This window comes from Aplidium turbinatum, chromosome 5 (genome assembly GCF_918807975.1).
Source record: "Aplidium turbinatum chromosome 5, kaAplTurb1.1, whole genome shotgun sequence".
NCBI lineage: Eukaryota > Metazoa > Chordata > Ascidiacea > Aplousobranchia > Polyclinidae > Aplidium > Aplidium turbinatum.
The window spans coordinates 11,342,732-11,357,545 of record NC_137476.1 but is presented as its reverse complement, the minus strand read 5'-3'; the positions used below and the strand labels follow the sequence as shown (position 1 = coordinate 11,357,545).

The window sequence follows — 14,814 nt, the reverse complement described above, 5'->3', positions numbered from 1 at the left end:
CTGGAATAACATTTATGGAGTACGTCTTTTAGACACAGTCGCGGAGGCTTCCTGAATGTAGCACAAGGAGATTTAAATGGAGCGAGTCAAGTGTATTTTATTGAGTGGTTGGTTGCGACAGCATGGCTACATTTTAGGCCTATTAACAACGCTTAGGTAGAAATCAAAACTTCATGAATTTTGTATTTGGTGGATCAATGGATTCTACACTTAATGTTTGCAGTGAACGCTGGGTACGCGTCACCAGCCAAGCGTCGAAAGTACCAAGATTCAATTTCCTCAGAATCGCGCGGACATCGACAGCGCCAAGTGTTTGTGCCTGAACGCCGCAGTAAACCTATGAACTGAATAGACAATCCCTTTCTAAATTCACAAAAACTATTTGCAACTTCCTTTAGTGAATAATATAAAAAAGTCTTTGGAAACCTTTCTTCGTTTTCATACAATAAATACAGCAAGCATAAAGATATAAATTCAACATTTTCCTGACTCAAAACCAACCAAGCAAGTACTTGGACAACATTGGTAATGTGAAACTTCTTAGCAAACATATAATAACAGCTGGTGGTACCTTTCGTAACATGGGTTAGGATTAGAGTAAGGGTGGCCTACTGCAACTCTGTACTTGTGCTGAAATGTGAACAAAACCACAGCTTCAGTAACAGCAATCAATGAACATTAAAAGTGAAACATTAACAAATGAACTGTGGTTAAAAACCATAAAGTGTTTTTTTTAAACAGTGCCGTGAGTGCTACAGACTCATTTACATTAAATAAGCTTGATGAGGCTTTGTATGGAACAAAAAAAGCATCATTTTCAATCGTTCAGGATATTTTGAAGAACTTGATTCATAACTATAGCCTAATTTAGTAGCCTATAATTTAGTGATACATTGGAAAACATTTGAATTGAATTTAAACATGCAGTGGAACTTTGTCAACGTGGTAATTAATTGAACATAAAAATCGCTAATGGGCACACTTGAGCTAACTTCGAATTGTTTGCGTGGCACCAAGAGGAGGAAGAGTGGATGCTACAGCAAAGGTCGCTTGTCTCTCGGAGTTATTGACGTCCTGGACAACATCCTTCGGATCAATGATGGGGCGCAACTTCGAATAAAGATACTTGTCTCCCAGTGACCGGAGGACTGGTTGCTGATTCGTGGAACTTGACGTTGTTTTCTCAAGAACTCGAGAGACCCCAAGAGGATATTTTTCCTCCGGACCTTTCTTTACTTGTTCTCCCTCTTGAATGACAACCCCAGGAGAAGCGTCAATGGTTTCAATGAGTAACGGAGGCAAGGGGTCAATTCTGGCTCCGTGGACTCGACGTTCCCGAACAAATCCTTTTGTTCCTCGGTGGCTCCTCATCACAGATTCGTTTCCTGAGAAAGAAGCATAGCACATCTTCACAACTGACTCGGACATTACGCAAGAAGTTTTGGGATAGCCTATGACCGCATTCTTGTATACAAAGTTGTTTTATAATTTCTAGAACGGTCAATAGAATTTAACAGGAACAACAATTTGTTTATCTCTAGAGACGAAACTTATCCATGTATGAATCAGGGATATCTAGAACAACGGGATTGCCGACTTTGCAAATTTCGATAAAGCGATGGGCACTAGAAGGGTCAGCGCTGTTAACGCCCGAAAATGAAAAAGGCGAAAGCGCGTGTCAATTACGCTGTTGAGAAGTCGCCTTTTCTAGATATCCCTGCTGTGAAGCTAAAATAAGGTCTTGAAAGTGGGCACTCCTAGGCATCTTCCCTAGCAACGCCCATAGCAACAACTAATGGCTGGCCTTGTCTATAACTTAAGATCATCATTTTAAAGCAAACTTTTGCTGTTAGTCATCCAAGACTATTGAGTATTGAACACAGCTTTAGTTTTCATATTTAATTGATTATTGCATCACTTTTGGGCAAGTTTCAGTCATCAAAAATAGGAAATAAAAAAAACATGAAAAGAAGTATGAAAATTCAATTTCGTGGTATTGCTAAACAAAGAAAGTTGGATAAGGTTGGTTGTAAGTCTAACAATGGTGGTAGACTTGATGAACTGTTACTGAAACACAAGTGTAACCTTTCCTGTAACACCAGAAAGCCATCCAACAACAGAAGATCAAAGCCCTTTTTGCCAACCTTCTACTTCAGCAAAAAAGTTAGGAAAACAAGACAGTGGCAAAATCTGCATATTCAGAAATCTGCCAAACACTCAACAAGTTTTGTCTTGACAAATCAAGAAAAAGAAGCTTTTAACACATCCAAGGCCAGGAGAAAAACATTAAAAGCACTTAAGAAAAACTTACAAACCCAAGCTGAGGCAAAAAAAGGGTCTAATTATGATAAAGGAGGCTTTAAGGCGTTGAAAATGTTTATTGTTGTTTTTTGTAAAATGTGATTTTTGACCAAGTACCAAAATTTAATCCCAAATATCTCTTTCATTTATTTGCCAATCGCTTTCAAAATTTTAACACTATCAGACAGAGTAAACATGCAAAGCCGCTGGTCAAAGACTTTTGGAAATTTTGTCCATGATGCTGTCGGCACCCATTTGTTTCATGTCCGACGATTAAAAATTTTTGAAAAAATGCAATAATTTGAATAACTTTTTATTTTCATAAAACATCTTCATTTCCTTCCATAAAGCTTCAGTCTTGATACTTATAAACATTCTGTTCAAATTTGATTCAAATCCAGTAAGTGGTATTAAAAATATTTGTGTTTAAAATTTGTATATTTTTCACCACTTGGTGGCGGTTTGGGGAAAAACGGCCACAGTTTCAAAATTTTTTTTGTTTTTTTTAAATTATTTCATCTTCAAGCATCATTTTAAAAACAAGAAATGGGTTGTATGTTGAGAAATCCACATTTTAGTTTGTGCAGTAATGATGCAGTAACCCTCCTATTGTCCACTTCAAAACAGAGTCAGCAATCCCGTTGTTCTAGATATCCCTGGTATGAATATTTTCAAAGTGGTCGGAGATACTGCAATGAGTTTCAAATGTCGCTTGAAGTGTGGTAAAATCTCTGTATTTTATTTCGTTCGATTTTCATTAAGAATCAATGCGTTAAATCATTGCCTTTCTTGCGATCTTCAAAACAGAATAAACCGCTCCAACAGACGGAAAAGATGAAAAACTAAAAGCGGGATGTGACAAATGCTTACCGGGTGGGAATTGCTGCACACTCATCCCGATGTCTCTAGTCCGGTACGAGCTTGCTGTCTCTGACTTCAGTTTCGTTCCACCCCCGGTCTTGTAGCTGAAGGTGCTCCTTAAATGCGAAAGCGTTATGTGCCGTGGCTTTAATATTAAGTGTCCATAACATTTAACATGTTCTTGAACAAATCTTTGCAAATTTTAATCAGTGATACATACAAGATTTCAGTTTAAGTGCATTCGTTGATGACAACAGAGTGTCAAAATGACAAAATCAGAAAAAATCACTAGCTGAGGTTATAAAAACATAGTACCTCGGCCCTGGAGGCTAAGAAGAAGATAATGGCAATTACACATCGATAAATAACTAGCGATCAACGTAAATCGTCAAGACGTGGTGGAATGAAAACCATGAAGAACGCAACCAACTTACTTTGCATCGTTCGTGGAATGTTCAGGTTTCCAAATGCGCTTTTTAACTCTCTGCAGCCGACCGGTTCTGAGAGCTGTAAGTCGTTGCGCGGTTGCTTCTGCTTCAGGATCAATGATGTTATAAGAGACGCGGACCTGAAAAAGATGACTTTTTGTACAACGGTGTCAGTGGTAACGGTTGTCCCTTTTCCGTCATTGGGGGTGTTAAGAACGAAAAAGAAAATACAATGCAATTGTTGCAGAAGTAAGGGGCATAGGTGACGTTGAACTTGTGTGCAGTTTAGAAAACTTCCAAATAAAAACATGACAATGTGGCAACCCTGTCAATTTACAGCACTTGCTTCCAGATAGCCGACAACATATGCGCCGCTTTCAGTCATTTTGTGTGTTGCAACACGCAGAACTACCAGCTCAGCGGCGGAGGGGTTTCGCCTTGGACACTAGTGCTGGTGGGCCTGAGATCGATTCCAGGTAGGGTCATTCCGAAGACTTTAAAAACTGTACCGATTGTGTTGTTTCTCGCTAACGCAGTGAGAATGTCGAGTAATAATGTCGACACCGTAAACCTGACACAAAATTAAAAGTGAGCCCTGTCGCTAAAAGACTCTAGAGGTTGTAGAGCACGGGTTCTTAAACTTTTTAAGCTGCGCCCCCTTTGACGTCATTTTAAAACTTTATGCCTCCCTTTTCTAGTTTAAGTTATAAATCAAAGTCAAACTACATAATCTACATGTTTTGGATTTTAAAGCAAACAAAACAATATTTTCCATCATACATCAATCAAAAGATTAAATGAAACACAATTTTCTTTTCCTCGCATCAGTGACAAGGTTTTTTGAAGACAGTAGTTGCATTCATGCACATAGTTGAAGACAATGCACATCGCATGTCAGATTTACAGCCAAGTTTGTTTCGAGCTTGTTTCTTCACGCTTGCAAGTCCAGAGAAGCCACTTTCACAGATAATAATATCACAAGCAGCCATTTTTACCAAATAATGGATTAAACGAAAACCGCAAGAATAGGCACTGGGAGTGGGAACTAAAGTCAAAACCAGGTCATATTACCATTTACCAGCCAATAACCGTGACACAAAGTAACTTATTGTCAACATTTCTGTTCACGACTTGTACATTACAAAGGCATACTTGTACAAACAGCCTTCCACGTTTGCGCCCCCCGTGGGGAATTTTCACGTCCCCCAAGGGGGCGGGCCCCCATTTTAAGAACCACAGTTATAGAGCGACAATAAATAAAACCATAACATTATTATTATAACACACAGAACTCGATGTACACAAACGAGATCTAGCGAGCATAGCTCATTGGATCACGTCACAATGTTGCGAAACGTCACTGGTTCAGTAGTACTTAAAACTCGAAACTCAGAGTTAGGATAAGAATCAGTTCACTAAAGTTTCCACAAATTTTAGTAGTTTGTTTTAGTAGACAATGATTTTGTGACGTGTTTTAAAATGTAGCCAACGGTGATATTTGGATGCGTTTTCTCCTGGAAGAAAGCCCCAGTACGGCCTGATTTGTCACATTTCGCAAACTGTTGATAGCCGTTTGACCAAGATATTTCAACATTTCCCCAACCTTCAGTGCATGGTAATGCTTTGTAATCCCTTTTGTCATCTAGGGGAAGCAGTAAATGATCAAAAAATGCAATTTTTGGAAACTTTTTGTCAAACTGTTACCAGTGGTCGGCAAAATCTGTAAAACGTGGTAAATCAGAACGTAGTTCTAAAAACCCAGGCCTCCCCAAGTTACGTTACAGCGGGCAAGTCGTTACAGCCAGCAAAAAATAACCAGACAGCAACATTTCTGAAGTGAAAAGTGACCTTACATTTATGCCAAAAAAACTTATCCAGCAGCAAAAGAAAAAACAATTATTCTTACCCGGTGAGTTGGAAGAGCTTGCACGTTCAACTTCATGACCCCCACAACGTTACCCCGTTCGTCGAATGTTACCTCTCTGTTGCCTGGGGGTCTGCCGGCTTGAACCTTTATCAAACTTTTTTGAGAGGGCGAAAGCTGCATTTCTGTGAGAGGAACAGGAATAAGGGACGTAATACAGTCGATTTCACACGAAAAAATACGAAGCAGGTTGGTTGCTTGAACGAGAATATATGGACTTTGTTCTGTGTTGAACGCATCGTTACATAATACAGCAATAGCAAGCACTCATTTTCACAACTACTGTATTATTGTGAAAAATCTAAAGCTGAACATGAAATACTTTATGTCGTAACACTTTAACGAAACTATAATACTCTCAGTCTAAATCAGTGCTTTAAAACAACAGTACGCACTTCTTTTATTTTACGAAAATTTTATCCGCACTTATCAAAAATAGCTAGATTGCAGCTATTTGTTATCCCTCTTTGTAAAATAACAATGTAAGGGTGTATTCAATAAAACCATGCAAATAAACTGATTTTTAAGTCGATAGCTTAAGTTTCAATCGATTGATCTGAATTCAACTCTGATTTACTTCACTCGCTACTGCTTTCAGTAAGTATAGGCCTTACAATTTTAGAAAAGTGGAAGAAATTTTATTTTAGTAACAACAACAACCGGCACAATGGGCTGGTTGTTTGAGCGCTCGCCTCCGCGTCGGTCGATGTGGATTTCATTCCCATCGAGTCATGTCAAAAATCTTTTAAAACAACCGCTCCTCATAACTGTGTCAAGGGATAAGCATGTTACCCTGTGCAAATTGCGTTCAATTCTTTAAAAATGCCGACAGTCATAGGCGCCCCCCCGTGAATTTAGCTCGGGGTGGCTGCCCCCCCGCAAATTATTTAAAAAAAATCCTAAATCAAATGTTTCTTAGTTCAGATTTGCGTTAGTTTCACCTTCATTGCGGATCGATCTCAATTAAAAGATCTACTTGTTGCAACAAGAGCGCTGCTCCTAAGATAACAAAAGAAACAGAAGTACGGTAGCTGATAAACGCCAGCATGGTGCCGTTGAAGCGGGTCTGCTACTATTCGGTAAGTCCGATTCGGTGAGAGCCTTTCTCGGAGAGTTCCCTATTCGGTGATTTTTTGAAATTTTTTTTGAAAATTATCCGGTACCGTAGCCTAATTATGATTGCCGCTTTTACATCGTTTTAACGTCGCTAAACGTTGAAATAAGACCCTAACCCCAACCCCTAACCCTAAAACGGCAATGATAATTAGGCTACGGTACTCGATAATTTAAAAAAAAATCACCGAATAGGGCTCTCACCGAAAAAGGCTCTCACCGAATAGGGAACTCACCAAATCGGACTCACCGAAACGGGCCATTCCGCGTTGAAGCATAGTAACAATGATTGAAAAACGTTTTTCTTGATTTCTTTCGCTTTGTTTTTTCTTGGGAGTGTCAATAACGAGGTGCTGTTTGCTCAGTTTAGTATCAACGCGTATTAAGAGCTAAAGTTCAAAGTGACCAGTATATAATTCGAAGTAGCCTACAGGCCTCGAAATTCCTTTTTGTTGACGGCGGACAAACGTGTCCGGTCTGAGCAGCTATCTCGGCGGACACACCAGTTTTAGCCGTCGATCGTCATGCTTAATCACTTTATCTTGATAATAATTCTTCGCCATTTCAGAACTATAACTACGGTTTTAGAAGGCTTTTTAAAAAATCAGTAAAGTCACTCTGAAAGGCTTTCATCAGACCAACGACTTGCGCTTGAAGAGTCAAAGCGCCGTGTAGCTGGTCAATACGTCACATAACTGATTAACTTCCACCGAACGAGCTCGTGTGGCTTCTTGCGTCACAGTGCTCTGAGCAGGAGTCGGAAAATTTCTACACCAATGCTACTATTTTCTGCTGTGCAAAGTTTCACAGGTTTTTTTGTTTATTTTTGCGTGTCATGTGAGCGAAAGTTAATTTTCCTTGGGTCTTTTCTTTCTTACTTTAATACCAAAACTTAACAAATTTTGTTGCATCTTGCTGTAAATAATAGCCTACTCGTATAATCTAATTTAGTAACCAACCTTGCCGTATCAATATTACTTGAAGATCAAAGCCAGACATTGTGAGGTAAAACTTGAACTAAATTGCGCGTGATTAGTGTAGAAGTACCTGCACTCCTATCGATTCTTAACGAAGAATTCACCTTTGTTACGCTGATTCAACGTCATCAATCGTTGAAGCAACGTAAAAATCGAAAGTTTTCCTCCTTGAATGGAAGCTAAGGGATACAGTATTCACATTTTGTAGATGCGCGCTAGAATGCGCTGGAAAATATATTATCGCAACAATTGTTCGTGCTATGCAATGACGATTTGTATCGCTAGTTCCTGTGTTATTTCTCGGCGGACAAATATGACCGATCTAGATGGTACTTCCCGCGGACATCACATGCTGTGACGGCGGACATGTCCGCCGTGAATTTCGAGGCGTGAGCCTACATTATAAAGCTTGGCGATATACAATGGCAGATAGACGCAAACAAACACCAATGCTGACAAACATCAGCATTTTGAATGTAAGCAATCGGTCGGCTAAAAGGTTTGCCCCCCTCGGCAATTTTCAAAACCTGGCGCCTATGCCAACAGTTGATTGCAATTCAAGAGCTGTCAAGCTTATGGAGCCTGGAAAGGAATCCAAATTACACAGCAAACAGCAACAAAAATTATTATAATGTATAAACATTAGAAGAATTAATATATTTTATTCAACCATCCAAGTAGGCCTATATTAATGACCACTGAATAGTGAATATTTCAGACCAGTTACTAATTTCTAGTGGAATTTTGCACAAGAATTTTAAGAGCTTAGATCGCCAGGTCTTTTGAAAATCTACCAAGAGCTCTGAATGAAAATTCAGTGTGTTTTTCACGCGGTTAAACCCTTTGCCTGATAAACTTGTTGCGAAAGCGCCAAACGCTCTTGTGTAATGTAAACTTGAACAAGTAGCAGGGTCATTTCATTATAATAGGAACATTGGTTGGCACCACCGAATTTTTTTATTGGCTTAAAACATGCTTCTTACTTTTCTGAAAAGAATGGTGCAAATTTGATGAAAATCAGATAAGCGGTTCTCGAGTTATAAGTGAAATAACCCTTGACCGCTAGGTGGCTTCATAGATAAGGAGCTATAGAAAAACGGCAATATCTCAAGAACCGTTTAACATATTTGGATAACTTTTAGCTCTACCCCAATGTTTTATGAGGTGGGCCATCTGTTTATGAACACTAAAACAAGTTTTGGCTACTACTTTTTGAGATAAAAAGAAATTGACCTCTTGTCATTACTCACCAATAAAACCATGATGCGTAACTTAAAAAAAAAATAATTTTTTTTTAATTGGGTAGAGGAAAGATTGACGAAAAGTTTGGCAAAAACAGAAAAGTGCTAAAGTCTCAAAGTCCTGTAAACTAGTTCAAATTGGATGGATTAAGTGCAACCATATTTCTTTTAAACATGTCTATGTCAGCACAATGGTGTGATTAAGGGAAAACAAACATGACTATGACATCACAAAGGAATATTGAACTCTACTGGGAACCATCTTTCACTACATTTGAATGTGATTTGGGCTAAAAGTTGGGGCTTTAGGACTACACTGTTTTTGCCAAACTTCTCATCAATCTTTCTTCTACCTAATAAAAAAATTATTTTTTTGAAAAGTTACGCATCATGGTTTTATGGGTGTGTAACGACAAGAGGTCAATTTCTTTTTATCTCAAAAAGTAGTAGCTAAAACTTGTTTTAGTGTTCATAGACAGATAGCCCACCCAACAAAACATTGGGATAGAGCTAAAAACTATCCAAATATGTCGAGCGGTTCTTGAGATAGTGCCGTTTTTCTATTGCTCCTTATCTATGAAGCCACCTAGTGGCTAAGGTAATTTCACTTGTAACTTGAAAAGCGCTTGTCTGATTTTCATCAAATTTGCACCATTCTTTTCAGAAAAGTGAAAAGCATGTTTTAAGTCAATAAAAAAATTAGGTGGTGCCAAAATTTGAAAATTTTGTTTGTATTATAATGAAATGACCCAGCACACTTTTAAATTATAAACCTGCAACCAAAACTAATAACCCAAAAACCAGCGACTGCTGAATTTTTCTCGACATTTTGACTTAAAACTAGCCCAATTCCGCGGGAAAGCTGCGGGACTAGCAGCCCTATAATGAAGCACATTAAAAGAGTAAAAACCAAACTAGAATGAGGGAATCAGACACATGGCTATTGCTTTCAAGATGGCTTAACTGAATTATTGCACAAAACAAAAAGTAAAAATCATGGACCATTTTTATCCGCCTCATCCGCACCACGTTTGTCACTCGCACAAGTGCGTACCATCCCACGGGTTGAAAAGCACTGATCTACATCATTAGGTTTCGCAGAGTTGCATTTCATAGGAACTTACTAAAAATCAAAAAAGGGAAAGGTCTTCCAAAGAAAGAGTAAGCACCACGCCAATTTAGAAAAGTTAAAACTTTTTAGTTTTTTTAAATACTACATACCAGATTTTTCGCTACTTGAATCATTTTTCTTCTCTTGATCTTGAAGATAATTATAACAATCAGTGGTCGGTGGAGGAAGCACTCTTCCCGTGTGTCTCTGGAAATATGTCAATACTTTTATGCGCTACGAACAGATTACTTATCTAAATCACATCAGGGATCCTACTTTAACAAGAAAATACAGTGATGAAGCAACACGAGTTTCTATATCAGTGATACAGTAGGCCATTTTCTTGCTATTGAATTATTTATAATACACTGCCCCATGCATTCATTCACGAAGCATGGGTAAATTCAAGAAAAGTTATATGGAGCACCTGTGACTAGTTGGGAACATGTGTGGTGCCGCAGTACTCACTGCTGACATTGCCATAAAGTACTCACTGCTGACATTGCCATAAACAGCGCTCTGTGCACAGTGACCGGGAGCCTGCGTCCCACACCATTGGACAATCTTTCCATTCTTGCTGGCCTCCAACCCACTAAGCTTCGTCGCAAAGAAGTCACTCGGTTGACGCGAATTGGAGCCCAACCATCTTCTCTATTCCAAGACCACTCCACCAGATTCCTTTCGTTCATGGTGTCGGACTTCTCTGATCAACTATGCACCAATGGGGAATGGCCTCTTCCTCTTTCTGTGAATGTGGTGCTAAGGAACAGGCGGTAGAACATATCATCAATGACTGTACCATCTTCAAGCCACCTAACAGAGTGGAAGGTCTGTGCGTCTTAGATAATGAAACCAAAGACTGGCTAAGTGGCTATGCTCTCTGGTAGCCTTCCAGTGTAGTCTGGGAACATCGTAAATCTGGGATGGTAAAAAATAGACCCTAGGCCCCAGAGGCTAACACGACGACGACGATCTTAGAGTTTAACATTATTTTAACTTGAAGGAATGAAGCAAATGCTTTTGTTTCATGCAACTGTCAAGAAATGTATTTTCTTGTTTGCAGTTCATTGGTGTGTGTACTAGAGAATACTGATTTGACAACCAGCTTTCATTTGCTTTGTTTACATTGAATTAATGAAGCACACAGCTTTATGTTGAACGCATTACACTTGCAATTGAGCCTTTTAATAATATTTTGTGATATCGTACAAAATTAGTTGAACTAAAATGTTACCTGACGTCATTTTCTAATTTATTAGCGTTAAAGTTTTTACACTTTTCAATAATTTGATATCCCAATAAACTACATCACCAATCTTTTCAAAGTTTCTACGTGTAAGATATAGAGAGAACTGTGCTGTGGCAATTATTATTTCACAAACTTTAATAGTTGGTCTGTGATGTTAACAAAAATGTCATAGATAGATGGACTGTGGTGTAAAAAAAGAAGTGGGCTACATTAAAGCTTGATTAAATCTGATTTTTATGAATCCACAAAACGGGTGACTACTAAAAAATAAGATTAAGCACATCATGGACATCCAGAAAATACTGACATACCTTATAAGAATGTTTCTTTTTCTTGACTATCTTTGATAGATCTACACCATCGCCAAAGTCATTTTCTTCAATTGTCTTCAAATCAACTGGAGGGTGAGGTTTGATATCTGAAATTTAAAACATTCTTTGGTGAACTGATGTTAGTGAAGGAGATTTTCTTAAACTCAAATAATAGGTAATTCCACAGTGGTAACAGTGCTAAATGGTATTATGGTGCACACATACACGTGTCAATCTGCAAAATTTGAAATTTAATGAAAATAACGGTAAATAAACTATGTGCTTTTCAGAAGCTGATTGTAGCAAGAATTGACAAAGATAGACACCAGTGCAGTATCGCACCACTAATTCACCATGCCACATATGCTGCCAACGCAGTAAACAAATTTACAAGATGGATAAGTTATCTACCTGTTTCAGCATCATTTTCAGCTGACTTGTCAGTGATTTCTGTGTGTTCATCTGATATTGAGGTGGCAGTCGGTTCCGTTCCAAACACAACAGATTCATCCATTCCATTTGTGTGGTGCACTGGACCTTTACTCAACAATCATATATTGACACTGATTAAGTACAAAATGATGAAATGGTTGTATTTGTACAAATGTAGGCTACACATAGTTTTTATTAATAGCAGCCGATACATGGCCAGGTGCTGAGATCATAATTATTCCAATTATTCATAATTGATATACAATTAATAAAATAATAATTGATCAGTCATAACTACCCCTCATAGCACTCAAAATTAAGTCAAAGAGCATCATGTCTCTCCCAAAGAGCATCACGCTTTCAATTCATTACAAAGGGATTCAAAGATTAAAAACTACCATTTACCATGATCTTCGCTCAGCATGCTGACAGATGGAGCTATGGAAGACTGCGGACGAACAACAACTGGAACAGATCCCTGAGCCCATGAATCAATCACTCCAGCTTCAGGCTCCTGAAAGAAAAAAACACAAATTCCAAATTTTATAATATTGGTTACTTGGAACTTGGTCTATATGTATTGGTTAAGAATTGCAAATGCTATTATATTTAATAAACAAATCTTTTAGATAGACATTTGAAAAAAAATTACCACAACAAGCAATTGACATTTTGTCATACTGCAAGTATTGGATAATTCAATAAAACATTTTACAAAAATAAAATTAAGATTCCATCGCATGTTTTATCTATCAAATGTTTTTGCAGCAAACTTTTTAAACAAACAGGTTATGCTTTTCTGACCGAATCTTCCTTCCATCCAGAATCATTAGATATATCCGTTTCTCCAACATCTCGACTTAGAAAATGCCACTGCACAATTTGAAGAATGGCATCTTTTGCTTGATGTACAGTAAATGGAAGGACCTATGTATATATTGTAAATGTAATATTGAAGTGAATACATTTTCTAATCATGAAGTGTGTAGGAGAGAGGATACATTGGACAGAAGAGAAGTGAGACACCTCAAAGTTTTTTTTCTATTGGACTAATGCGATTGAAAGTTATATCATCTCTTTAAGCTTACATAAATACATACCAATGCGAGTTCATGCAAAAATTCAGTCCAGCAATGACAAACAATAATGTTGGGGACAAAAGTTGGTTTTATAGTCTTTGAACTCTATTTTCAAGACTGGTCTAGTTTTAGTATATAAAAAATCTTTCAGGCCTGAAAAGTTTGGTAACTAACATCAAAGTGATATTATTAGGCTGGGAATTTAGGCAGGACTACAACCTAACTTCAAAAATATTAACCTTCATCTAGGCTCTAGGGTCAATGTGTGTATTTGCAATCATCAATTGATCTGATTGCGTCCACTCCACACAAAAAATAATCACTTTATTTATCAATAATGTTATCACAACCTGTGTATATAAGTTTTATCTTTTTACGCTAACTATGTGATGTGACTTGTTTTTTTGTTTTTGAAATTACGTTTTTAAAAAAAACTCTGTTTTTATATAAAAAAAATGAAATAAAAAATGGCATCCTGCGGCATAAAAATAAATATATCAATGAGAAGTGCTTTTATTTGGGTCTGCGTGTTGTTGCTGTCATCTTATTATTTATCGCATGTTTTTTTATGGATAGTTTTATTAGGTAGATTGCGCAGAATTATTCTGCCAGAATGCCAGTGGTGTTTGGACATATTTTGGAATTAAAACAGAAATCACAAAATGCGTTATTGTAATTTTAACACACACAACAATAGCCTATCACCAAATTATTAGACACTTCAAATATGAAAATATCTTTCTAATAAAGAAAAAAAGTATATATCTTTTCAAGTTAAAACGATTTAACTGTTTAAGTGAACAAATACAATTTTTAGAGGTCCTAGAAAAAATAGTTGCAAATACGCACAAATCGCACAAGGACTATACTTATCTACAAAATAAAATCAAGTCAACAAAACTAACACTATCAGATGCAGCCTCTATTAAGATAAAATATACCTTTTTTAAAACGGTTAGTTATTTAATGTAAAACTTTCAAGTAAGGTTGTAAAATAAAAGGTTATACAGCATCTGTCAACCGAGGTGACTTTGTTCACTTTTATTTTTACGCATTGGTTTGGCGAGATAACTTTTTTCAGCTTAAATTTTATCTTTATATAATCAACCCACATACCAAACTTTGGTATAAAACTCAACAAATCTGCTTAAAAAACTTATTTCAACATTGCACATATCCTTACTAATATTTTATAGCCTTTTGTAGTTTATTATACGGTACCATTATTTCATCAATTCAGTAATTGTTTCTAACCTGATCAGATATGTATGATTGATAGCAGCCTCCCAATGCCACATCTACAATATCATCAACAACTGATGCAACAAAGTTACAGTCATCATCCTCTGTCATAAGTTTTGCCCAATCAGCTTCTGTTAACCTTCCAGGAACAATATCATTGCTGACAGTAGGTGCAATCACAGATTGAGCACCACCCCCACCAGCTGCACGACTTGCACCTTTCTCAGCACGAGATTTCGATGCTGTTTGGCGAGACATATTTAACAGAACCGTTTAAAATTGTGTTGCAATAAAATAAATTTTATATACACCACCAGAATCAGAGTGGCAGATAACACACTGCCTGATTAAAATGAAACTGCTATTGCATCATTTAAATCTGTTTTCCATGAAAGGATGCTGAAAAACATAGCATTTTTAGAGATTAGAGTGAAAATGCCTTTAATTTCATACAATTTCAAAAAGATTCATGCCAAACATGCCACATTTTGTGCACAATGGAATGAAACACAACTTTGAATTGCTTTTGCTCCTTGCCTGAACCT

At 37.4% G+C, this 14,814-nt stretch overlaps 1 protein-coding gene across 1 annotated transcript; it reads right to left on the bottom strand.

Annotated features, from left to right (window-relative positions):
* Positions 1-379: 379 nt before the first annotated feature.
* LOC145771300 (uncharacterized) lies at positions 380-14,814 on the bottom strand. Its single transcript, XM_082583042.1, has 10 exons — positions 14,282-14,814; positions 12,753-12,875; positions 12,354-12,462; positions 11,928-12,053; positions 11,517-11,623; positions 10,067-10,163; positions 5,497-5,639; positions 3,597-3,730; positions 3,172-3,278; positions 380-1,385 (listed from the first exon to the last, which is right to left on the bottom strand). The coding sequence occupies exons 1-10, from the start codon at positions 14,525-14,527 to the stop codon at positions 988-990; spliced, it is 1,590 nt and encodes a 529-aa protein (XP_082439168.1). The 5' UTR covers positions 14,528-14,814; the 3' UTR covers positions 380-987.

What these genes read in the sequence shown, in the direction of transcription:
- LOC145771300 (XM_082583042.1), bottom strand. Translation starts at nt 14,527, where the DNA reads ATGTCTCGCCAAACAGCATCGAAATCTCGTGCTGAGAAAGGTGCAAGT. An exon ending in AAAAGAAACATTCTTATAAG is followed by an intron (nt 10,164 to 11,516) that starts GTATGTCAGTAT and finishes ACATATTTCCAG; the next exon opens with AGACACACGGGAAGAGTGCT. An exon ending in TGTGCAGCAATTCCCACCCG is followed by an intron (nt 1,386 to 3,171) that starts GTAAGCATTTGT and finishes CTTCTTTCTCAG; the next exon opens with GAAACGAATCTGTGATGAGG.